This window comes from Lepisosteus platostomus, chromosome 7 (genome assembly GCF_059453375.1).
Source record: "Lepisosteus platostomus isolate fLepPlt1 chromosome 7, fLepPlt1.hap1, whole genome shotgun sequence".
NCBI lineage: Eukaryota > Metazoa > Chordata > Actinopteri > Semionotiformes > Lepisosteidae > Lepisosteus > Lepisosteus platostomus.
In genome coordinates this window covers 13,009,909-13,034,323 of record NC_142617.1, presented here as the reverse complement: position 1 = coordinate 13,034,323, position 24,415 = coordinate 13,009,909, and the positions used below count along the sequence as shown (strand labels likewise).

The window sequence follows — 24,415 nt, the reverse complement described above, 5'->3', positions numbered from 1 at the left end:
CCGTAACACCATGCAAAATAAAAAAAAGCACACTAGTGATGTTCTCTGATTAATCTTTCTTAGCTCAAAAAGAAAGTACATAAGAAGCCTGAAGAGAAATGAATAAGGATTGCATTCCAGTAACAATAATCCTGAGGTTCCAGAAGGGACACAAAAGGTCTAAATTTAGGTTCGTGGAAATGATTCATTGTTAACAGTGCACTTAATACGAGACTAGAACCCAAATCTAGAAAGCACAGAATACAATCATAACTTGTTTTAAAACTTCAGGTCCTATTCAATGCACCTGACGGTCGAAATAAAACAGATATCCAGTAAGTAGCCTGGAACATTTAATGCATTATTTCCTCTCATTTGAGCCACTGAACCAAGTTTGAGGGCAAATTTACTGTCCACTATGTACTGGACAGTATTATGGACAACCTGTTACAGCTGAGTGACTATTTGTTTGGTCCCTCTGGAAAGTATCCATCATTTAGGGAGTAGCATACTGGTGGCATCTTATATTCTAGAAAATACATCCACAACCAAAGCCTTGCACTCACCTGGGTGTACACTGCAGCTCAATATAAACATTTTCAGGTAGAAATGCGAAGTCTCTCTAGGCAATCAGAAAGTGACATTTTACCACTAACATGTTCTGAAAGTTTTATATTTCAAATTAAGAAACAAACTTGAGGACTAGATGGGGAAAATAAAAGCTTTTTTTGGGGGGTAGCAGATAACCTAGTCAAATTCTACAAATATTACCAGTTAAAACATTTCTAGAACAGTGCATAAATTAAAGGAAATGGCTGAAACAGAAAATGATTTTTTTTAAGTTTTATTCTAAATTTAAAATACAACACTGGCAATGGACACAATTCTGAAGACAAAAAATAGATTAATTTATTTCATAAAAACAAATCACTAACACACATGCTTGCAGAGTCCAAAGCCCACAGAAAGACAGACCAGATCTTCCTCCTAGAAGGCACAGACACTAGAGGGCATCCTTCCTCTAGCCACAGAAAAGAGCAATATTAATACAGTATGTACAGTAGGAAGTGTCTAGCCATGCCTTTTGGCATTCAAACCAAGCATTCAAACCAAGGACCACCTCAGACAAATAGGAATTTTAAAAAGTCAGGAAAATGCTAAACTTAAATTCTAAAGTACTGACAAATTGTCAAATAAGAATTACTTGGACACAATTTTAAAATGTACAGTATTACCTATACCTTACCAGTGTGTATGATAGATTTCTACTGGTTTCTTACACCAGTGCTGTCAAAGCCTTTTTATGCACTTCAGCAAGACAGTAGGTCAATAATTAGATTTTTGGAAGGACAGACTTTAATATACCTTGAACTGAAAAGAAAACAAAACATTTCTTACACACTAGGACTAAATAACAGGGGAGAAACGAAACGTTTTCTATAATGATTAATGGTCATTTTTATTAGTTTCTAAAGGCATTAGGTAATAAACCAAAACATGGAAAGCTTATTTCTACTGGAAACTAACCTCACTCCTTATGTATTTTAAGGGATGCTTCTCCACAAGTGGTGTTGCTGGGTGACACCTGTACACTATCAAAGCAGCTACAGTAAGTGCCAGCTAAACTTCCAAAAAGTTGAAAGCTGAGAACATTAAAACCCAATTCTTACTCAAGGAATGAAAATATTTTCTGTGGATCACACACGTGAAATATGCAGTAATGGGAAAATGTTGTCCACAAACGATCAGAAAATCCACGTTTATTCCCGTTTCAAAACACACTTTCAAATTTTGGGGTAAGTTGTAGAAAAACATCAGTTTTTGTGGTACTGGTTTGGTTTTCATGAATGATTATCAATGGATAAATCAATGATCATTCAAAAGAAAACTTAAGCCTCATAGCATTTCAGGAACAGCTTAATTTAGAAGAAAGCCTTTTCATGTTCTAAAAGATCTCCACTATTACCAAAGCAAGTAAAGTTTTGTCCAATACACAAATGTATTCATGTTGTTGCAATATGTGGTGGCATTCAAAAACAAACTTATCTTCAGTCATTACAATTACACAATCCTGCTGGGCAAATTACCAGAAAACAAAACAAAAAAAAAAAAAACACTGTCCAACAAGATTAATGAGAGTTCATTTACCTTGTTCATCTCCTGTAACATACTGCTCAGTTTACAAGTTTAGACGCTCCCAGTGTAGAAAAGCAATTCAGGACAATCAGAAAATAAACTGTATACATAGACCCTATGCTTAACTTTGAGAAATTAAAATATGCTCCTGTGCTGAGTATGCTGACTTGCTCTTTGCAGTCAATTATCTTCAGGTTTACCAACCCTGGGATACTAAATATGTCCCCTCCCACCTCCAAAAAATAAGACAAATTGCATATTCAAAAAGGGTATAGGATCCACTAATGTAACTTATTAAAATGTTCAATTGGAGAGAAATGTAAATGTTTAACAGATGAAGATACCAGTGATGAAACTTTTGTTCAATGATATTCACGTTAAAACATTCCTGTAAATAAATGCATTAAGTTGCACAATGTTATTTCTTTGCGCAGAAACCCATTTATAATTAAATTCCCTTGAAACAGGGTAAATAAGTTATCACATTTCTTTATCTAGCTCCTGCAAAGTGTAGTTTAATTATTAAACACTTTTAGACTTCTCAATTTTAAGACAAATTGAGAAGTTTCAATTTGTAACACAGGAATGTCTTATCCATGAACTACTGCAGCAACCACTTGAAAATCAAGAACTTGACTTGCTCTCTCCACAAACTCCCAGTGTCCCAGGGTTGGACTACTGATTTGCAATGTCACTCCACGAGGTGCCTTCCTCCTTTACTTAAGGCTGGATCCTCATTGACTGACAATAAGCTCGCGCAAGTAGGACTGGGTGAGACCACGCAGCTCCTCCAGGGCATAATCCTCAGGCATGGGAAGGCGGCCAATGTGTGGAGCCAGATGGCGAAGAGGGATGTGCAGGAGATCAGCACTCTCCCCTCCCTGCTGCAGGCTCAGCACCACTCGAAGAATGTTAGCCACTCGCTTTGCCATTTCTGCCCAGGAAGGGAGCACAACAAAAGAAAAAAAAATAATTCAGTGCAATTATTGTACCTCATTACAACAAATCTATACTATTTTCGGATAAGGATTTGTGCGATACACAACTTAATATGCACAATGAAAATGTAAGTCTGACATCAATAGCTCACGCAGCACATACAAAATGTAAACATTTTTAACTGTGAGCAGATAGGTTTGACTAATGTTGCTTCTTGGTATATTACTAGACTCAAGTCATGTCACATACATGCCATGTACTTAGTGTTCTGTATTTCAATTGAGCTAGAACTGCCAAAATGAGCTGATTAATCTGTATGAATCATCCTGATAACAACTAATACAAGACCAGCAAAAGATAAGGCTGTGAAGATTGGCCGTACGCAAGGAGTGAATTAAGTCTGTCCGTAAGAGGTTGGCAGGACATTCTGCATCAACGATTGACAGACAACATCTAAAGAAAAACTAAACCAGCCCCATGAAGGACAAGAGGATCACTGCATCAGTTCCATCATTTCAGTGTGTTGTTCAAGTCAACCCATGGGACAGCAGAAGTGTGATGATACAGAAAGAATCTCCTTTAACAGAAAAACATCTGGTGCAAACTGAAGGCAACCTTACTGTTGAATGATACACTGACAAAGTCCTTGAGCCAAAACCATTTCTGCAACCCAGTTCAGATGTTTTCACATTGCAGCAGCAAAATGCAAGACTACATGTTGTTAGGATTATAATGGCATGACCTGAAAACAATGTATACACTTTTCTGTTGTACACAATATTTCTTCTATTGTCCTTATTTAATGCACACTGGCAACAAAACTGACCTGTGCATTTATTGCATGATTCCCCTTGTGAGGACACCATTGTATTGTTTCCCTTAATACATTGAAGATCTTCTGTTGACAACTTTCCAAATAAAAGTAAAAAATGTGCATGTTGCCTGAGGTCTTGATAAGCAATCAACTCAAACAGCAACATTCTTCTTTCCAAAACGCAATTTAAAATATTTTTCCCCACTCATTAATATCTTCCAGAAAGACCAAGCCCACCCATGTTCACTGACCTGATTGAGCCAGTCTGTCTTTGGCTGTAGGACACTGAATAAGCTCTATCCTGCTGCAAAGTGATGTCACTTCAGTGTGGAGCCTCTCCAGTTCATATCCAGGACCCTCCAGCTGTGAAAAATGTCATAACAAGTGAAGCAAACTACTTCACCAGTACATCTGAAGCAGAAATTATCCATCAACAACTGTTTGCGTACCTGCTGTATGGCTTGCAAGGTCCTTATGACGTGGATGTAATCAAGGAAAACCCTGCCAGAAGTGTCCCAGTCCTGGATGAGCATAAAGCGTTCAGGCTTCGCTAGACCCTCAAGGAACTCCAGCAGGTAAGTGTGATTCTCATTAATAATTGCATCTGATGGAGGAGATAGAGGATTACATATTATAAGGACAACACTGGAATATCATAAGGTTGATGGAACAATTTTTTTGCTATATTTAACCCGCTGGGCATTGCTGGGAGAAAAAAGCTTCGGAATTCCTCTGCAGATCGAAGATGAGCTTCAAATCAAATGCTGCTAATTCTGTTGCTCTGTCAAAAACATTATGAAGGAATCACGAGTGGCTCAGCTGGTAAAGGCACTTGCCCAAGTGTAGGCTGAGCTGAGCTCTATGGTCATGAGTTCAAGCCTGGGTTATGTCCCGAGCCATTTGTGACAGCTAATTTTGCACATCCACATGGAGAATCTCCGAGTGCCACCAAGCACAGGGTGAGATTATGTTGCCACAGCTCCCTCATAACACAGCTATGCAGGGTGTTCACAGGCACGCAAAGCTAACCAATGTGCCTCTCCACTAAATCTCCAATACAGGTTTCTAGTGCCTATGATGTGTTAACAGGTGACCGACATGAAGGTGATTAATATAAATGGAGTTGACTTAAACTTTGGTTTAGTTATTCTTTGTAAAAAAAAGTTTTTCCAATCTGGGTGTTGGGAAAAAAAAAACTCATGGTTCTAAATGCATATACAAAAAAAATGAAATTTTACCTGAGGCTAGGTGCTGGATGATTAGTCTGTGACACTGGTTCCAACGTCCAGCTCTGTAGAGATGCAGCGCCTCTCTGTGTTTGTCTCCTTCCCGGCAAGCACGGATAGCCTTGGCCTCGTGAATCCATTGCACCGGGACATGCAACCTCTCTGTAAGGAACTGTTCCTTTTCAGCAGAGTCTTCAGTCTCTTCCAGGGAGCAGTGAAGGTTCAGCATTTCGCGCACAGCTCTCTCACGTCGACTGAAAAGAGAAGGCAGGTTTCAAATTAACTACTTTTCCCATCTGTAACAGTTCTTAAATCGTAGTCGCATGAACTTCAAGTGCAGTTTATGTAATATATAACAAACCCAAACACCTACTTAACATTGTTCTTCTGAGTTTATTATTTATCAAAACAGGAAAACAGTTATTGTTGATATTTTACTTTAATAAACACCTTCTGTCAGTGTAGACTAACTAAAACTTAGCAACTTCTGTATTGCACTATTATTTTTGAATGACTAGAGAGCCCGGACGTAAATTCTACATTAGGCAAGCACTGGTGCAGCACTGATGATATGCAGGTCAATTAGTACAGTTACTCATTACGTACCTGGTGTCAGGTATGTGGAGCAGGACAAAGATGGCCATCTCCCACAGCCCTGCACTCTCCAGCTGTGCAGCATAGCTGGCATGTAATAGGCCCTGGCACTGCTCTGACAGGTGGGAGTAGTTCAGTGCCTGCAGCACATTCCACAGGTGCCAGCTCAGCCGGTAGTCCAGTCGGTCAGCAGTCACGGTACAGGGGTCAAGAAGCTGCTGGAGACTGTAACGCCTGCAGGACAAAATCCAATATTTTTTCATTCAGCTTAGCTGTATAACTACAAAAATGTTAACCTTTAACTGAATTACACATTCACACGTCATACTTGGTCGCACTACATTTTGAAGCTATTTTCAAAAGATGAAAAAAAATTCAAGTATTTTGAGTTAAGAGGGAATGACCTCACCTGTCACTGTAAAGCTTCAACAGATGAAAGCAGATGTCATAGAGTGGCCTCTTAGATTCTCCCATCTCTTCAAACTCTTCATCCTCCAGCAGACCAAGACCAGAGTCGTCTAGATAAGGGGGCAGTGGTGCACAGGCATACCTCTCATGATCAGATGTGCCCTGATGGCGAGTGTAAAAAAAACAACACATTAAGACTTGTATAACAATTGTATATGGGTACACTGCCCTCTTCTGGATACAACACCACTGAGCAATCTCATTTTCATTCTTCGTTCATTTAGCAAAACTGGAGGGGGAGTGCTTCTATAATTCAGAAAAGTCTATACTGCAAAGCCAGAAATAGATACTCAGCAACAAAGAATCTGGTCAAAGACAGAAAAATGAGCCATTACAGCACAATTATAGAAAAGCAGTTTAAACATGTACACTTTATACAAAATAAGCAGCTAACATGGTTTGGAAATTGTCCGTTACCTGGAAAGCTTCTTCGTATTTGCAAAGAGCATTTGCAATGGATGCGGTGGGGGGCAGCATGTACCAAAGGTGGACAGCGAGACAGCGTTTCCAGTCAAGCTCTGAGCAAACATTAATACAGCTATCTGAGGACTGCCACACCTGAGGAAACAACATAAAACTTACCATCCACTCTTTGCAAATAACTGCAAATCCTTATTAAGTACTGTCTGTAACCACCACTTCTCAGTTGAACAATCACAAAAGTTGAAAAATGTACATTTATATAACTTCTCTACATTAACCGTACAAATTGAAAGGTGCCATACTTTCTCCATTTGCAAAAACCTAATTAAGCAATTAGTTATGTAAAAATAACACATCAAAAGGTCGAAATACATCCTTTCCCTTTGTGGGATATGAAAGAACACAGCAAGGTCTAGTGTATATAAAAAAGACTAATGGGTAAGGTTTATATACGTACAGGTTTCCCAGCCAATAGGGCGAAAATGCACAGTCTCTCCTCCTGTACAAAGGAATCAATCTCCATTTTGTTCCAGTCAATCAGCTGAACGGCAAGCAATTCTCGGCTATACTGGCTTCCAGCCGCCTGAGACAGCAGCAAGGACATTCTGTGATCATCTGGTCAAGGGCAGAAAAAAATGGATCATGCATCTGGTAACAGCATTATTGATTTTCCTAAAGTGTGAAAACTTTAGCACCTAACAAGTACTACTTCTTGTTAAGAAGACCATTCACTTAAAAGCTGTCTGCAGAGACAAATGGCTTGGTTAGTGGCTATAATGCACCTGCCTACCTGAAAGAAAAAGTACACTCCCACGGATATATATATTACACCTTGAAAGTTAGCCACTTACAAGTTAAATTTAAAAAAAAAAAAACTCGGTGCAAAGAAACCAAACTACAGCATTTTCTGTAATTTGTATACGTGTAAATTTTAAAATTCATAATACCATCCAATATTTCACCTAGAGACAGCCATGTGTCAAAATCAAGATGGTGGAACCACGTATACTTGCAGTCCAGTAAAATCCTACACTTCATGATCAACACCATAGGAAATATGAAGAAAACAAACTGGAACTGCTATTATGTTGCCTTCCCTTAAGATAGGGAGAACATTTTTGGCACAGATTGTACCCTATTTTTCACAGCAATAATGTTCAATTACAAGAAAACCACATCACAATTTACTCAAGACTAACCAAAAAGGACTTGCTAAGTCGTCCTTTTCTATAGTAATACCAGAGGTTTGCTTGTCCTAGCAAAGTCAACCTAGCTTTAACTAAACAAGTAGGATTTGACATGTAAGTAGCATACCTGTAAAAATATAAACATTAAAGAGCTGAAGCAGGATTACCTTTTACCTTATAAACAAAAAAACAGCTCACCATATTTTTGTGCCAGCCTGCAGGCCTCACTAATGCGGTGTCCAGTCAAGTAGCTGAAGATGGCATCCACATGACTCTTGTGCTGGGAAAGGCCCACCTCTTCTTCTATTCTGTGAGCTGCACTCCGAGATAGCCAGCTGGAGAAAGACTTCCGCCGTTCCAGCTGCTGTATATATTCAGTTTCCCTCTCAGAGTCAAGATCTGTCTCTCCCAGCCGTCCCCACAGAGCCTCACACAGTGTCCACACCAGCTGCCAGTGCCTCACAGTGTCTGCAGTATTACAGTATTCAATGTCAAGTCGTTTAAGTATACTTTTATCAAAAGGTTTTGGAAATACTATCATACTAATATTACTAGTTTTGCTTTCCTCATTTTACACATTACAATAAATGCACACTATAATTAAAGCGGATAAAAGGAAAAACAGATTTAAAGTGGGGAAAAAAAGGCTTTAACAGAGAACCATATACAAGGTCAGCTCACTTCCTTCCACTCTGTCGGCTGCCTAGTAAGAACAGGACATAAAAGTGAAGGGGAGAGAATTTGGGGGAAGAGTGAAGGAGTAGGGTTTGCAAATGAAAGGACAGAACTGAGTGTTGAGGAAAAAAAGACTGGGAATATGTTGAGAGCCAAGAGTTAATACAGTATATATGGGGGAAAAGCTGAGAAAGGAAAGGATGGGAGTAAAGAGGTTGTTGGTTTTAAGCTTTAGGAACAGTCTCATTGACAGATAATACTGACATTTTCAGACCAGCGCCACACCCTGCATGCTGTTATCTGCCTTTTCTGCCTCCTCAGTTCTCAATTTTTCTCTTCTTCACCTCTATCAGGCACCTAAATGCCACTTCAGGATACTTCCCCAATATTTTACTTGGTAGCATTCAATACTGCAGTGAAGTGCAATTCAGTACAGCAGTCATAAAAAGGTGGCTTACCATCAACTTCCTGTGGCTCCTTGGACACTGCACTAATCCACACCGCGTACTCATGAAGTGCCTCCACCCCTGGGGATGGCTTAATTAAGGGGCAGTCCTCCTCTGTGATGATAGTGCTGTGCTTGAGCTCAATTTCCAGGGGATGCTGGTAAAGTTTCAGTGTACCATCGTCCTCGCTAGGCTCCACACCAACTACCTTCTCCAGATGCACTTTAAAAGGACACTCTGAAATTCTAAGCAATGAGACAGTGAGGGTAGATGCTAAGAAAAATCTCCCACATGATCACTACTTGGTGGTTAACTTCCAATCATTAACGTACAACTACTCGCAAGAACCACGACTGACAAACCAACGTTCTTGACAATTCTGTCACTTACGGTTTGTGCGAGGCCGGTTGGGGGAGGAAGCCGAAGCCCACAGTCTCCATTTGCTTGTCCTGATGCATGCCAGTTGAACCACTGAGCTGATCGCCGCTGTGAGCCAGTGTCCAGTTGGGTCCCCAGCCAACACGGAAGGATCGCCCCATGAATAAGGCCATGTCCATCAGTAGCTTGCCTTTGCCGCGCATGACGGAGTTTAGCACAGGCACGGGCCCCATCTGTCTTCTAGTCCCAACAGTGCGGAGAGGCGTCTCTGGGGCAGGTGGTGGCATTATGAAACAAGCACCCAACGAAGGCCAGGGGGAGAGGCGCGAGGGCTCAAGCACTGCGGACTTGCGTAATCTTTGAGGTGTGCTGCCAGAGGAGGAATCCTGGGGCTGGGGGAAAAGTGCAAGGCCAGTGCTGAACCTGGACTGCAGTAGCCCACCTAGTGGAAAAACAAAATGTTAATAGTTTGTTACATCTTTCCTATGAGTGGGGGGGGGGGGCAATGCAGACGAAATCCAAAAACATCTTACAGATGTGTTGTTTCAAATGTATGGACAGAAATCATGTCTCACTAGCAGTCTTCTGTGTTCAGAAGTACATGCAGGGCTGGGGGGGCACATGGTTTACCTGAGGGCCTTCTTTGAGATGCAGGGAGTAAGATACGAGGTGAGCCTGCGTCTAGGGAATCGTCTACTCTAGTAGAGAACTTGCCGAAACCCTGTTCTTGAAATAAGTCACATTCATCCTCCTCAGCAAATAGAGAAGCCTTCATTATCTGCATGGAAAAAGCACAAAAGCCCATATTTGTTTTTCGGGGGTACTGATCATCTCAAGAGATGAGCTGCAATTATGACAAGTTCCTACTTGCAAAAGCTGCACATTTTTGTTTTTGAAGGCGGTATAATACCTGCAATGTGTGTGGGTTTATGCCAAGCAAAGACGCAATGTGACTGGAAGCAGACACTGGCTCCTGCTCTGGTGCAGCCTCTGCCTCCCTCGCTCTCTCTTCCTCTTGGTACACCTCGTCCACATCCTCCAGCATGCTATCGGAGGGGGGCTCCTGAGTGATATCAGCCATATCACTGTCCAGCTCCGTCACTCTGCTGAGCTGCTCCAGCACCCCGAGCCTCTGCACACAGACATAGAGCAATCTTAAGTCTTTGTTAAGGAGACATTTCAACCCCCATAGGTTTCGAGCTGGCTGAGAAACCAGAATTACAACGCAACCCTGCCAAAATTCACAACACTTTAAACAGTTGCAAAATTGACAGCATTTAGTCCAAGGTAAAAATAAAAATCCAATTCTTGCACTTTCTGATCAACCACATCCTCAAAACAATGCAACCAGTTTTTTTTCTTAAGGTGAAAAACGAAGAACTGAAGTCAACCATGCACATCATCCAAACACTGCATAAGACAGCTAAAGGATGTAGTGATCCTAGTTAAGAAAAAAGCTTAAAAAATAAATTACAGGTTAAAGAAAACATCTTCAAACTTCACATTAAAACAGCTGAAAACTATCACCTGATTTACAAAACAATAGCATGTCATTATAGTCAATATATACAGTATTAATCCAACCAAAACATGCATGGAAGAAGCATTGAATGCTAGAGGTATTTAATAAAATATTAAAACCGAGACAAAAACAAGCAGTTTCTTTTAACATGATTTTATTTAACATTTTTGGTATTTTGCAGTCAATACAAAGTTTTACAAACGACATTGCAATTAACATTAAAACATTTGATAGTTTTAAAATGGCTTTTGAAAATGTATAAAAACCATCTCATGCATATGATTTTATTAAAAAATTAATTTTAAAGATGGTGATAAACCTTATTTATGACAAGTCATTTGCAGAAATGGATTTCTGTTGGCTCTGTTGATAGGGAGCAAACTCAACAATAGGCTGTTGAATTCCCTCATTTGCTATACGCACTAACAGGTTTGGCACTGGTTGGTACTTCTTAGATCTTAGTAACTAAGTCATTAATTCATCTGACTGCTCAGCTCCAAATGTCTTCTACGTCAACACTGAGCTTCCCCCCCACTATGATGAGCTCTAGACCCTCAAATGGGATACACAAACGTTTAACAACTTATCTTCAGTGGAATTTTAGAATTTAAAAGATGAAACTGGCTCAAAAGGTCACAATCTTGGGATGGGGACATGAACGGGCATTTTTCAAGATGAACAAGGTCCTGTTCATTACTAGGAATTCACTTAAGCTCTTTGAATACAACACAAAAACAGGTAAGTGGCAAAGTACTACTTCAAGTCATGTGATCCTGACAGGCATCACTAATGATCAAATGAAAATTTTCCACAAATTTTAAATTTTAGATTAAGACAAAGGCATTACAAACTTTAAAATACAGAAATCAGTGTGATTATTCCATTCTATGCTTAGTCCAGCTACCTGCATGCTAGACAGCCTATTACTGTACAATGTTCTCTAAATATTTACTAGTGCAAACTGTTTTTCAAACAAAAAACAAAATAAAATGGTACAAAAGGATAAAATTGCTTTGCACGCCAAAGAAGCATATATCAGAAGAGCTGAACTCCAGAATATATACACCTAAAAGAGGTGGACTCTAAACTTAAAATTGATTTTAAAGTTCTCATTTTTGCTTAGAGATTTACACAATCATATATAGAAGTTAATTCATCTATGTAAAACTGAAATTATATACTGATAGAATTTCCAGGGAAATTTTTAAAATTAGGTTAGGATTTAAAAAAAATATATTACAGATGAGCTTATCACATCAAAAAAACAGGAAAAACTTTGCAGCCCCTTGAGTTCCTAAATTGAATAATCCTGTTAAGATCTGTAGAAGTCCAGATATTTATGTTCTTTCATAAATGCAAAACATTTTTCCCCAGAGTAGTAATACAATCCCTTAGCACCTTCATTCTGCATACAATGGCTGCTTTGAATCTGCTTTACCACAGAATTAGGTTTTTAAGTACTTAACCACTTAAAGCACTTTTAAAATTATGGTGCAACCCCTTGAACTGTACCCTCCTACGTTTTCGTATTTAGGTTACCTGAAACATTCCATCACCATAATGGCAAAGGACCCTAAATACCACAGGTAAGGAAGATGGAATGTCGGTTAAGGTCTCTCCCAGTTAGAACACCAATACATTTATGACAATGGAACAGTTCAATGAGGTCCACCATCTACCTGTGCTTGTGTGTCTGGTTTTCCATTTACGGCCATCTGTTGCAAGGGGGGTAGCTGCTGTTGCCCTGGGGGAAGGACTGTTGCAGTCTTAAGCTTCTTAATGTCAGTTTTGGGAGGGGGAACTTCCTCCTCTTCATCTGAATCCTGAAGCCCATACTTGGAGAAGTGAACAACCTGTAGAGAACAGCAATGTCTGAATTACTATAAAAAGGGTTGTGGAATGAGAGTTTAAAAACTGTTACAAGGTAAAAGTAAAATTAAAGCAGCTACAGACAAATCACAGGAAAAACAAAACGTTTCGTGTACTATCATGTCATAAATGTTTCAATTATACCTCAAAAACCCAGGACCCAGTTTCAGGTCTGTACTCCAGGAAACGAGCACCCTGTTTTCTGGAAGCATTCTCAAGCCGACCCTCATAGTTCATCTCCACTAGTCGCTCAGGACTCTTGATCTGGGTGCATGTTGTCTTATCGTTTGGCCAAACGCCATCCAGTGTCACCTCAGCTCGCCTGTAGAACAGAAGATTTTCATGGAATGGCCACAAAAAACTACAGGCAAGTTATAAAAACTAATCCCATGTCCAGTAATTAATATCTTCAACAATGCTAATCCCCTGAATATTAATACTCTTTCAAACGCAACTGTCCACAAAGAAAGTATGGTTAATGAATTCTAAACAGCTCTCATAAGGCATTCACCTGTTGAGCCCTTCTCCCACAGGTGGCTTGACTTTGTCATCGGGGTAAACAATGACCTCTTTCCTCCGAAAATGCACAATATCATCCAGGTTTAGGTTAGTCAGATTCACTTCCCCGGGAAAGAAGATTGACCCATAGCCTGTGGATTATAAAAGTGAAAATGCAATAACTATTTCAAGTTTATGCATTTCTATAGTATATTTAAATTAAAAAAAAAACATTCTGCATTTCATTTTTCAAAGAGGCTGAGAATGTTATCGCATCAGGGAAAATTTATCTGAATTATGTTGACCAATAACTTTGTTTCGCACCTTTCCGTCCAACAGTAAAGTTCTCCACCACACACTCTCCATTCTCATTAACCATCTTGGCAAGCTCATCCATGGATGGAATAGTGTAATACCCCACTCGACCAAGAGTAATACCTGTGGAAATAAGGAGCATAAAGATGAAACAACACAGTAAGCCTCAGTTTCTACTTATGCAGTACAATTAACTCTTTCCTTTCCTGGAAAATACTGAGCTTACTCACAGAGGACTGCAGTCTTAACCCATCACACTCACCAGCAGGGTGCGGAAGCTGCTGTCCATCCAGCTCCTCCTCTCTATCCTCCTGCAGAGAGTCATCTCCTAGGGATAAATCTTCACTGCTGGCTTCCAGGCCATTCCTTACAATATTCCGCATATTCAGCTCCGTCAAGGTGTCCTGCATAGAGATGTTCTGCTTGCCCTCCAGAATGTGAGGAATGGGCTTAGCAATAGGGTTGGTATAGAACTTGGTCACCTCCAGGTCGTCATCTGCTCTCTCTGTCTCCTGCTGTCTGGATTCATCATCAATGCCGCGACTAAAACAAAGAAACAGCTTAGGCATATGCCACTTACCACTGGAAAATACATTTTGCAGTATCTGCATGACAATATCAAATATGGAAGAGCAAAAAGGGAATTAATGAGTTGTTTCACTAGTGTCTTGAAATGACATGTTTTAAATAGCAGACCGATCTGCTCAATTGTATTCCATAGCATACTAAACTTATCCTGTAAAATTAGAAAAAAATGCAAACATGCATTTGAGTTGAAATTTTTAAAGCTCTGGTAGCATCAACAAAAAGCAAAATACACAAAACTTGGATGTCTCTTTGGCACAAGTTACTGGCAATTTTCCTTGGAATACAGCTTTAACAAATCATAATACATTATGTAATTTACAGAATAATCCTGAGGGTTACAGTCCTATCCACAGCTGGGTTATTCTGTAAATCAAGGTCTTACCTCAGGCCATTCTCTGGATATTCTGAAGGAGAGGCAAGGTCATCTGCCTCCCTACTCACTGGAGAATAAAGGCTGCTGCCATTCAGATTTTTTAGTACTAACTTCTTTATGCTTTTCCTTAAAATAAACAAAGAACACCTTTTAAACAGTGTTTGAATATGCAATCAAGAAAAAAAACTATTCTGAAATATCAGTTAAGGCTTAAAGTAGCAGTTTAGAGCTGAACAAAGGCTTTACCAGACAAATATGCATGATACCTGGGCATAAAAGAACCATTGGCAAAAGAAGGCTCATCATCATCCAGTCCATCAAACAGCTGGGATTTGGAGGAACCAGAGGATGTCAAGGCTTTGGGTCGAACTCGAGTGGCTGGACGGGGAGTCAGCTTGTAATGAGTCGGGGTGGTCAAGGCCTTCTGGGCAGCAGGGTTTGTTGGCTTGAGACGCTATTGTGAAAAGAACAAGTCAAAGAAAAGCTCAGAGTACAGCTAACAACTAAGTGTTCTAGGGAAAACTAAATTCCCCATTACAAAAGAGGAGAAATATGACTGAACAGTGGAAAATGTACTAACAATTCCACATGATTCTCTTAAGGTAAGCAATAAACCATAATGCCAACACTCTGGTTGCTGTTGTCTCTTACCTCCTCTTTCTTCTTTGGATCTGACAAGGGATTTCTGAAGAGAGGGGAGTCTCCAAAAGGAGAATATGCTAGTGCATTTATTTGCTGCTGTAACACAGCCTGCTGTGCTGCTGTGGCACTGGGGTCTGTTAGTGCTGCAAAAACAAAAAGATTACAGACGGTTACATACATTACAACAAATTATTAACTTTTTAAAAATGTAAATTATTTTGCCATCTTGTTAACTATTTACCCATTGAGCAAACAATAAAGGCTATACAGGAATAGTATTTCTTTTTTCCAGTAAGTTCAAAGTCTCTCACATGAAATTACAGGTATTAAACTGTGATTTATACAAAGAGAAGGTGGCAATGGTAAAACACAAACACCCAGGAACATTACTGGTTCCTTTCTCACTAGACTGGACACTTACTAACTTGCTGCTGAGGTGTTCCAAAACCCAAATTGCTTGTTGTGGCATTGAATCCGGGAGTTCCAAAAGCACCAACAGCACCCAAGGTTGAGCCCAGCTTATTCTGACTATTTCCAAAGAGGGATGTCTGCCCTGTCCCAACTGCTAAGAGATAAAGAGCCAACAAATGAGGTACACAGAACGAAATTCTGTAATATAAACCTTTGAAGCAACTTGAGTGAAAACTGCAATTTTTAACTTTTACTCCATCACTTACAGAGTACCAAAGACGTTGAAAAAGACAGTACACTGATCTGACTCCCCATTTAGTTGTGGTTTCAGTTAAAAGGCAAAACCCCAGCTAAGTTCACTTTCTCAGGGTTGAGCCTGGGTGGCTCTACAACAAGGTCAATTAAAACTAAGGGATTATCTAGGATCTAAATATCCGAGAAACTTCAGTCAGCCTCCAGGTTTCTACAATTCATCGCTTAATGTGAACATATGTAGTACCACAGGTCATTACAGCATCAGCATCTCGAGTCACAAAAAGATTAATCTCATACAGAGCAAGGTCAGTTTACAGATTTGTTTTAATATACACATCTATAAAGTGGTACAACTGTCTGTCTACATGTGTAGAGCACAATGTTGCAAACATTTATTTTTTACATGAGGTAATTTCACCACTGAAGATCTTGGACGTACCTGCTCCAAAACCAGTTCCTAGCCCTGTGCCCAATCCACCTGTAGCAGGTTTGTTACCAAAAAGGCTTCCACCAGCCGGATTTGTACCAAACCCTACAGACAACGAAGGGTTAGGATGAATTTTCTTCATGGCAAGCCAAAGTGAGTACTGTCAACTTTATCAAAACCTTTAAAAATTGCACTTACCAAAATTAGAGGTGTTGGTGTTGGTTCCCAGAGTGAGTGTGGGTTTGTTCCCAAATAAGCTAGTGCCAGTACCAAATGATGGTGCACTGGTTGTGGTTGTACCAAATCCTGCTGTTTTATTCCCAAATAGGTTCTGTAAAATGAATAATACCGAATTATTAAAAGTTTGTCTAGCATAACAGAAGAAAAACCTAGAAACAGGCAAGAAGAGATTTCAATTTTCAAAGTCAATTCAACATACCGCTGTTCCAACGGTGCCAAAACCAGTATTGGGTTGTCCAAAGAGCCCTGTGCCAGTTCCAAATCCAGTGGCAGTGCTGGTATTTGCAGAATTTCCAAACAACCCTCCAGGCTGAGATGCTGATGCATTTCCAAACAAACCCTTTAAAGAAAAACGCAATACATTTAGGAAACCAAAACCAAAACTAGTCACACAGATCCCATTTTCTTACTATGTCATTATTACGAATTTGGTTCATGTTTTAATCCATAGCCACCTATCTACACAGCTGAGTATTTAACTAGAACAATTTGGATTCAGTACTTCGCTCAGAGGCACAACAGCAGTGTCTCACATGTAACTGGAAGTTTGGAATTTAAGTGCAAAACCCTAACCTGCTCCACACTTGTGCCATTTTACAATTTAAATACAGGGAACAACATTGCACATTTTGGAACTAGCTAAGAAAAGCCTTATCTCTTAATCCCTATTTATAACAATGTACACATATACAGAACCCAAATATAACTGTTTTTTTAGTCAGTGGAAGACAAGAACAGGGTTAGGTTCAGTATCTACCATGGTGTTGGTGTTGGGCTGACCCATAGTGTTGGTATTTCCAAATGTGAAACCAGTGTTCTGGGTTGTCGTGGGCTGCCCAAAAGGCTTGCTGAATAAACTGCTTCCTGCTGGTGCAGCCTGGCCAAACAGACCACCAGTGCTGGTTCCAAAGCCGCCAGTACCTAATTAAAAATAAGATTCAGATATTAAAGGAAAGAACTGAGGAAAAAAATAACACGTCTGTAAGATTAAATATAAATATTCCTTTCACAATGCACCATTTCATTGGTGAAGGGATAAGACTGGCAAGACTGTAGCGTCAGCAGTCAATTATATACAGCTTACACTCATTTAAGCTTAATTATGTCCTTTCATCAGTTCTGAACCCCTTGGTCATCCAACAGTAGTACAATGAAAGAACATCCATTAACCTTTTAAGCTACTTACTGGTTCCAAAGGTTGTTTTGGTCTGCCCAAAGGTGAAGCCAGTATTTGGTGCAGAAGACCCAAAAATCCCAGTGGCTGTGCTAGCTGGTGCTGCCGAGGCACCAAAAAGCGCACCTGTTCCTCCAGCTATGGGGTTCTGAGGACCCTTCCTTCCTGCCTGGTAATCCTCCAGCCGCAATTCCTGTGTAAGAATGCACTCCAAATTACACATGGAGCACAGGAGCAACGGCTCGTACTATCATAATGTGTGCGGCACACTGTACAGAAATGGACGTTTGTTTTTAGCATCTTAAAAAAATAATTGCTATTTATACATCCACAAAAGAAAAATAAGAAACAACAGGAAGGTTCCATAAAATGAGAAATTTAGCGTTCAATTTTTCAGAAGAATCAAATTTATAGAATTTGAAGAGTCATCTAAACCAAGCATAGGAATAATAAACATTTCCCCCTTGCATAAAAAAAGTATTTGATGCTTATTCCATCCTCAATTCATCAACCTGTAGGATCTGCTTTCTCACTGCACTGGAGTGTATAAAGAATACCTCACCAAAAAGCAATGTACTGCAGGTTTTAAACGTTTCTTCCATGGAAATTGTTTAAGACCAAAACATTAGTCCAGATAATTAGCTGAGTATTAGTAGCCACACGGCCTTCAGGTATTTAAAAAAATGGCATTTTAAAGGTGGAACTTCATAAAATAATTACAGGCATTAATACTAGTAAAACAACACTTATAATTTCAAGAAATGAATAAGTATAGCACTTTTGTGAAGACACCTGAAAAAAAAACTAAAAATAGTTTACAAGAGGCTTTAAAGACTGACCTCCAAGGACTTGTTCTCATACTCCTTCATGGCTGTGATGCACTGGTGTTTAGTATTAATGCTGGTAGTCACTCCTCCCTTCACCATTGTGTCACTGCCTGTAGGGGCCTGCACAGAAAGAATTGAGTAATGTTTTAACAAAGGAAGGATAGTTGATGACTGCTATCCATCATTAGAAATACTTTTAAAATTCACTCTACGATAAAATACAGCCACCAATTAAAACGTAACTACATGCATTACAAGAATTACTTGTCTACAATTATTAAGAGCACTTAGAAAGACCGGATCTACCACACATGAATAAAAGATGAAGTTGCTTAAGAACAGAGTTCATCTCAACACAGGATATACATATGAAAACTTCAAAAACTCACATTGAACTTCAGGGGTGTACCAGTCTGTGTGGGACCAAAACCCGAAGATCCAAAAAGAGAACCCGAAGTTCCACCAAAAGGGTTGGAGTTGGTGCTTGTTGTCCCAAAGAGTCCACCGCTGCTGGTACTGGTGCCAAATGCTTAAAATAAATTAGGAGAGCAAAAATAAATAAATGCCAATAAGAAGCAAGCATGAGTACTTAAAATATTTTATTCCACAGTGCGACAGATTCAGACCACTAAGGCATGCGTTTTGACAGCTTTAAGAGCTCTTTAATAATATTTTGTCCAATTTTACAACAATTTATAGATTAATTAAAAAAAAAACACTAATCAACTTTCTTAATCTTTTATGAATAACTGCACATAATGCCCAAATATCCCTGAAGGGCAAGGACTTTGAATAAGATACTAGGGAAAGAGTCAGGAAATGTACTGACCATCTCAAGAAACTGTTACAAAATAAGAAGGTAGGCAATAGCAACTGTTTTACATAACATTGCCTGGAAACCCTGCTGGCACTACACACTATCTCTTAAGTCGAGATAAATAAGGCCCTCTGTTGTGCGCACATCCCCAAGTGTTTATGACGGCAACCAAGACAAATCTTTCACACAAGAAAATGGAAACTCACTGCCAAAAGCAGCTGGCTTGGTCGCGCCGAATGCATTGTTTTGCTGTGAGAACAGTCCTCCTCCTCCTGTGTTGGTGCTTCCAAACAGACTGCTGGAGGTACCACTGGCAGCACCAAACCCAAACCCAGTGCTAGTGGAGGACGTCACAGGCTGGCTAAACGTACTTGAGCCAAAGAGTCCACCTTTAATTTATTTTTTTATGAAGGGAAAACAAGTGAGAAAGAAATACAGAAAATGTTTAGAAAAGTGAAAGCCAACATGGTAAGCCTCAATGACTGACTTCTACTGGAAAAAAAAAAACTTAGTATTGCAGGGATTTACTCCATTAATATCACTACAGCAATCCCTACGTTAAACAAACTTTGCTTTACAAGACCTCAGATTTAACAGACAAAATCTACTGAAGAATTTTGCCTGAAAAATCAGAAATACCAACAGGCATCATTTCACATTCACTTTCCTCTGGTAATCCACTTCCCCCTTTGAAGTGCACACACTCTCTGGAAACCTTTCCAGGGAACTTAATGATATAGTCAAGGACAATGTGCATGTTTTGTCCTTATGGGTTACGTATAAATCATTTTACGTGTGGACAATAAGAAAAAGCATGCGTCCCCAGATTTCAGATTTCCAAGGGATACACCACCAAACTTTCCATACAATAATGGGGAAATGCACAAATAAGAAAACAAGGCAAAATAAATAATACTTAGGTTTTAAAATTGGGCAATATCAATGGTGCCCTATATGTGTAGGTCATATACTTGTGATAGGTTTTTGGTTGTGTTTCATATGGTATACAGAATACGCTAAAACATATTTACTAAAATAGGCTCAGATTCCCCTGCGACACTTAGATAAAGCAGCTAGAAAATGGATGACAGGATATTTACTACGCATGAAATAAAGAGCTTGTGGATTTAAGAAAAACAAGCACGAACAATTGTCAAAGACTGTGTTGAGTGCATCTTAAAAAAATCATCAAGAGAACATAATGCTCATATAATAGTGTTTTGAGCTGACAGACTGAACATCAATGGACTTCTCCCCTGATAGTGCCTTTACACATAACATGGCTACATGATCACACTACCCAACGCACTATATACATCCAATTGATTTTTCCTATCTGTACATTTTTTCAAAACTTTAAACCATGCTTACCTCCTCTACCAGCACCAGTGTAGATTTGTTGGGGATTTGCTGTTGCCACTTTTGAGAAAGTAAAGTACAGTGTAGTTAAAAACATTCACGTGGATCTACACCACACATTGAAAACGTAGCTTGGGAAAGGACCACCTTGTATTATCTCCGCAAGATTTGTGAATCTTTCTTTCAGTCTTATTTGTCTAAAACTTGGATATGAATGTGATTATTTTAATTGAGGCTTCTTTTCTTCTGAAAATAAGTAGTGTGATCATGCAGATTTGAGTTCCAGTATATTACTAGGAATGCTAACCCCTGCAAACAGTTTTAAGTTTAGCTTTACATAACTAAATCACTTTCTCCATCCAGCATGCTGTACCGGTACAATGCAATGTCTGCCAAGTTGTTCCCATCACTGACAGCAGGACCAAAGTCGGCTCTACAAGTCCTTACTTACCTTCCAGTATTACAGACAGAAATTCAGATTATTTGATAGATGCCATTTTAGTGTACCTAACCACACATAATTGCGTAACTGAAAAAAATAACTTCTCCCCTATTCTTTGTGCAATAATATGAAACCCTCCAAATAACGTAACCCATCACATCTTCATGTAGTATTATGTTTAACTGTAAAAATATAGTATGAGGTCATAAAGAGGTATCACTTGATCGTGACACTATATCCAATAGTCTTACTGAAAATAATAAGTATCCCAATATTATGGTATAAGAGTGTAGAAAAAAATGTATTCTGTGCCAACTGATGCAAGTTATATTGGTCAATGAGTTATATTAACTACCAAAACAAGTATAGCACTTTAACACTATCATTGCAAATCCTGTTGCATATTTTCACAATTTGGAAATCTCTTTTCTTTATAACGTACTTTAAGCAATAAGGATTCTGCATTTGATGTTGAGAAGAATGAATTTTGTTGACTTGTAAAACTTTCACATCTCAAAGCAAACATATCCATGGACAACGTGTAAAACCAGGGCTGGTTGCAAAATAAACCTAAAGAAAATGACAATGGGAAATTTAAGGTGCAAACCTGGTTTATTCTGGGTGTTCCCAAAGAGTCCTCCGGTGTTATTAGTGGACCCAAAAGCTGAAGTCCCAAACCCACCTGTAGATCCAAACCCAGAATCTGCAAAAGAAGTTGAAATTGCGACCATTTTGTTTTTCAGACACTTCGAATGACAACAGCTGTCTTTCGGCAGTGCATAGATTAACCACCATCTGCCTTCGCTCCAACTTGGCAGCAGTGGGGGACCGATAGTAGAAGCTACATCTGCCAGGGTGGCCAGGGCTCATTCTGGGGACCTTGGGACTTCATGAAGACTTCTTTGGGATGAGGACTTACAAAGAGTAGTGGTAATATAATAAACATTATAAAGTCACACCCTCATTGGCAGAGAGCTGGCAAGCTTGTTTTCACTGCATTTGTCTTTTGCACAAACTGTAGTGGGATACTCCAATAAAGTGTACTTAACTGTGTTCTAGGTGCCTCTATCTGGCTTGACCTTGTCTAATTGCATTAGATACATTCTTCTTTTAGAATATGTGCATGTGGTGTCATTAACATAAAAACTAGAATTCCACAATGGTTTAATATCACATGCTGGACAGGATTCTTCTAACAAACACTCCATATTATGAAATGTTTGACCATTTTCCTTTATCTTTGAGGATTGACTGCTTTCCAATAGGTGTAAACCAAAGTATAGTACACAAACACCAGCACTGTTCCATGCCTGATATCAGCTACAAAGACACAAATATACGGAAAGGCAAGCTGTAAAATAGTGATTCTGAAAACAATGTCAACACAAGTTGACAAGGAAATAAGAGATACATTCCACAAACTAAACCTACCTGTATCCATTTACAGGCTCCACCTTAAGCTAAAATGGACATTAAGCACTTTTATTTTTACTGTCCTTGCTTCTTATATGCACCACCACCCTCCATGACTTGTCAATGCGCAGCATCTTAACAGTAGTACGTAATCTGTTCTATGTTTCCAGTATGAAATGGAAGTACAATAATGAATTTATAACTGCAATAACAGCACAAAAGTAGCAACTTACTCTGTCCAAACGTGGAGGAAGTTCCAAAGCCACCAGTTCCTCCTCCAAAAGGAGTTCCAAACGCTTTGTTGAACATATTCGGTTCCTATCAGGACTGCATACGTCTGTGAAGAACAATTCAAAATACTGTTAGAAACCTTCGCCACATTTTGTTAACGTATGAGTCACATAAAAAAAACTGACAAATGCATGGAATATTCATCTCAACTGTCGAGGCATTCTTACTGTTTATATTCCACGACTTTACATAAACCCATACCGAGGTAGCCTTATTTCGCTCATGAACCCGGCAAGACAACTACAAAGTCTCACATTTATAGCGTCGAAATGTCAACTGCTAATAAATATGTTTTCGTTCCATTCCCTTAGTACAACCTACCAGTGCTCGTTTGGAAGTCAGCACCGGCACAAAACAAAATGTATCGAGGTAGCAAAAAAAAAACCAAAACTTCCACGACGTATTTTCCCCAAAGAGTAAAATTCTGAAGACGTCAATGGCGTAACACCCTTTTTGAGACTTCAGGAAGCACAAACACGTTCAAACGGGAGCCAAGACTGAAACACTGCAGGAGAACGATTAAAAAAAAAACGTTGACTTGGATCGGAGCTGTTGAAGTGTATGTAGCGGCATTCGAGTTCATTACACAGCGGTTGAAACGGCAATCGGCAAACACTATATTTTGCGAACAGTTCTTAGCCAGTGCAAAATTAACACTGTCAACAAATCACTCCGGGAGTCTGAAGTCGTTTCTATGGTGGGTTATTCTGCGCGTTAAAGCTGGATTTGTTTACAGGAAGACGCTGAAGAGGCGCCAGAACCGATGGTCGAGGCCTAAAGCACAAGGTTTCAGCGGCAACCACATACAAGCCGACCCTCAATTCAGGGCACGAATTGGGGTTCCGAAGATCCTAGGTTACTTCCTTAAAGCATATCAAAACAAACATTTTAGGTGCGTTTCGACCGATCGTGCTGGAAGGAACCAGAACAAACCGGTTTAAAAAAAATGAAATCGCTATCTATACAAACGAGAACGCTGGAAGGAGATACCAAGCAATGTTACAGGCTTTGGTGTTTCTTTTGATTTATTAAGATGTGACCCGATCACTTGCTACCTGAAACTGAAGCAAAGAATGTGAATTATTATAAAATGCACACTTGCGACATAAAAGTGCTAAGCCAACACAAACTTGGTCGCATATGCTTGCAGGCAGACAAGCTTCGCAGACACGCATTTAAGTACGTTTGCAATAACAATATTCCCCTGGAATATATTTTCTCATTGTACTTCAGGATTATTAACAACTGAAGCTGCCACGTTTATGCAAATTAAAAAGGCCAACCACAGAGAAACGTGCAAATTAACCAAATATTACAAAGTAGCGATATTTCTTACCGTATTATTCAGAAGCCCACTCAATATCTTCCTCAGGTGTTCTTCCAGCAAAAGCGGTCCGAATACAAGATGATATTTAGGTAACTCACTATCCACAGTGTCAAATATCGATATATTTTCTTTTCAATATCGCCCAAGGAAGAGAGAAACTGCGTAATTTACCTTTGCAAGGCCAAGCAGTACGCAAACTACGTCAGTACGTAATATGTCGACCTCTTTCTGACGTCTACTGCAGATGGATCTGAAATATTATTGGACAACACTGTCGCCCATCAGCTTGTAAATCTATTGCACTTTCGCGACTGGGTAGAGTTTGAATTGGTGTCCCGCCTCCATTCGGAGGCCTTAGGA

At 39.5% G+C, this 24,415-nt stretch overlaps 1 protein-coding gene across 5 annotated transcripts; it reads right to left on the bottom strand.

The window, feature by feature from the left end:
• Positions 1-807: 807 nt before the first annotated feature.
• On the bottom strand, positions 808-24,271 carry nup98 (nucleoporin 98 and 96 precursor). Of its 5 annotated transcripts, none has more exons than XM_088639354.1 (34): positions 24,065-24,271; positions 22,671-22,774; positions 21,632-21,727; positions 20,595-20,642; positions 19,430-19,612; positions 18,796-18,935; positions 18,419-18,526; positions 17,592-17,772; positions 17,163-17,326; positions 16,605-16,745; positions 16,364-16,496; positions 16,178-16,270; positions 15,494-15,637; positions 15,082-15,215; positions 14,697-14,884; positions 14,440-14,556; positions 13,732-14,012; positions 13,479-13,592; positions 13,168-13,306; positions 12,801-12,978; positions 12,467-12,640; positions 10,176-10,397; positions 9,896-10,043; positions 9,278-9,707; positions 8,900-9,132; positions 7,965-8,234; positions 7,037-7,194; positions 6,574-6,714; positions 6,098-6,258; positions 5,701-5,922; positions 5,107-5,348; positions 4,318-4,472; positions 4,120-4,231; positions 808-3,049 (listed from the first exon to the last, which is right to left on the bottom strand). In XM_088639354.1, the coding sequence occupies exons 2-34, from the start codon at positions 22,744-22,746 to the stop codon at positions 2,850-2,852; spliced, it is 5,526 nt and encodes a 1,841-aa protein (XP_088495480.1). In that variant the 5' UTR covers positions 22,747-22,774; positions 24,065-24,271; the 3' UTR covers positions 808-2,849. The 5 variants fall into 5 exon arrangements, with proteins under 5 accessions (XP_088495480.1, XP_088495482.1, XP_088495481.1 ...); XM_088639356.1 differs by having other exon boundaries at positions 15,494-15,634; XM_088639355.1 differs by lacking the exon at positions 24,065-24,271 and adding an exon at positions 23,050-23,348.
• Between the last annotated feature and the right edge of the window lie 144 nt (positions 24,272-24,415).

What these genes read in the sequence shown, in the direction of transcription:
- nup98 (XM_088639354.1), bottom strand. Translation starts at nt 22,746, where the DNA reads ATGTTCAACAAAGCGTTTGGAACTCCTTTTGGAGGAGGAACTGGTGGC. An exon ending in ATGAGAACAAGTCCTTGGAG is followed by an intron (nt 17,773 to 18,418) that starts GTCAGTCTTTAA and finishes ATTCTTACACAG; the next exon opens with GAATTGCGGCTGGAGGATTA. An exon ending in CCCTATTGGCTGGGAAACCT is followed by an intron (nt 6,715 to 7,036) that starts GTACGTATATAA and finishes TTGTTTCCTCAG; the next exon opens with GTGTGGCAGTCCTCAGATAG.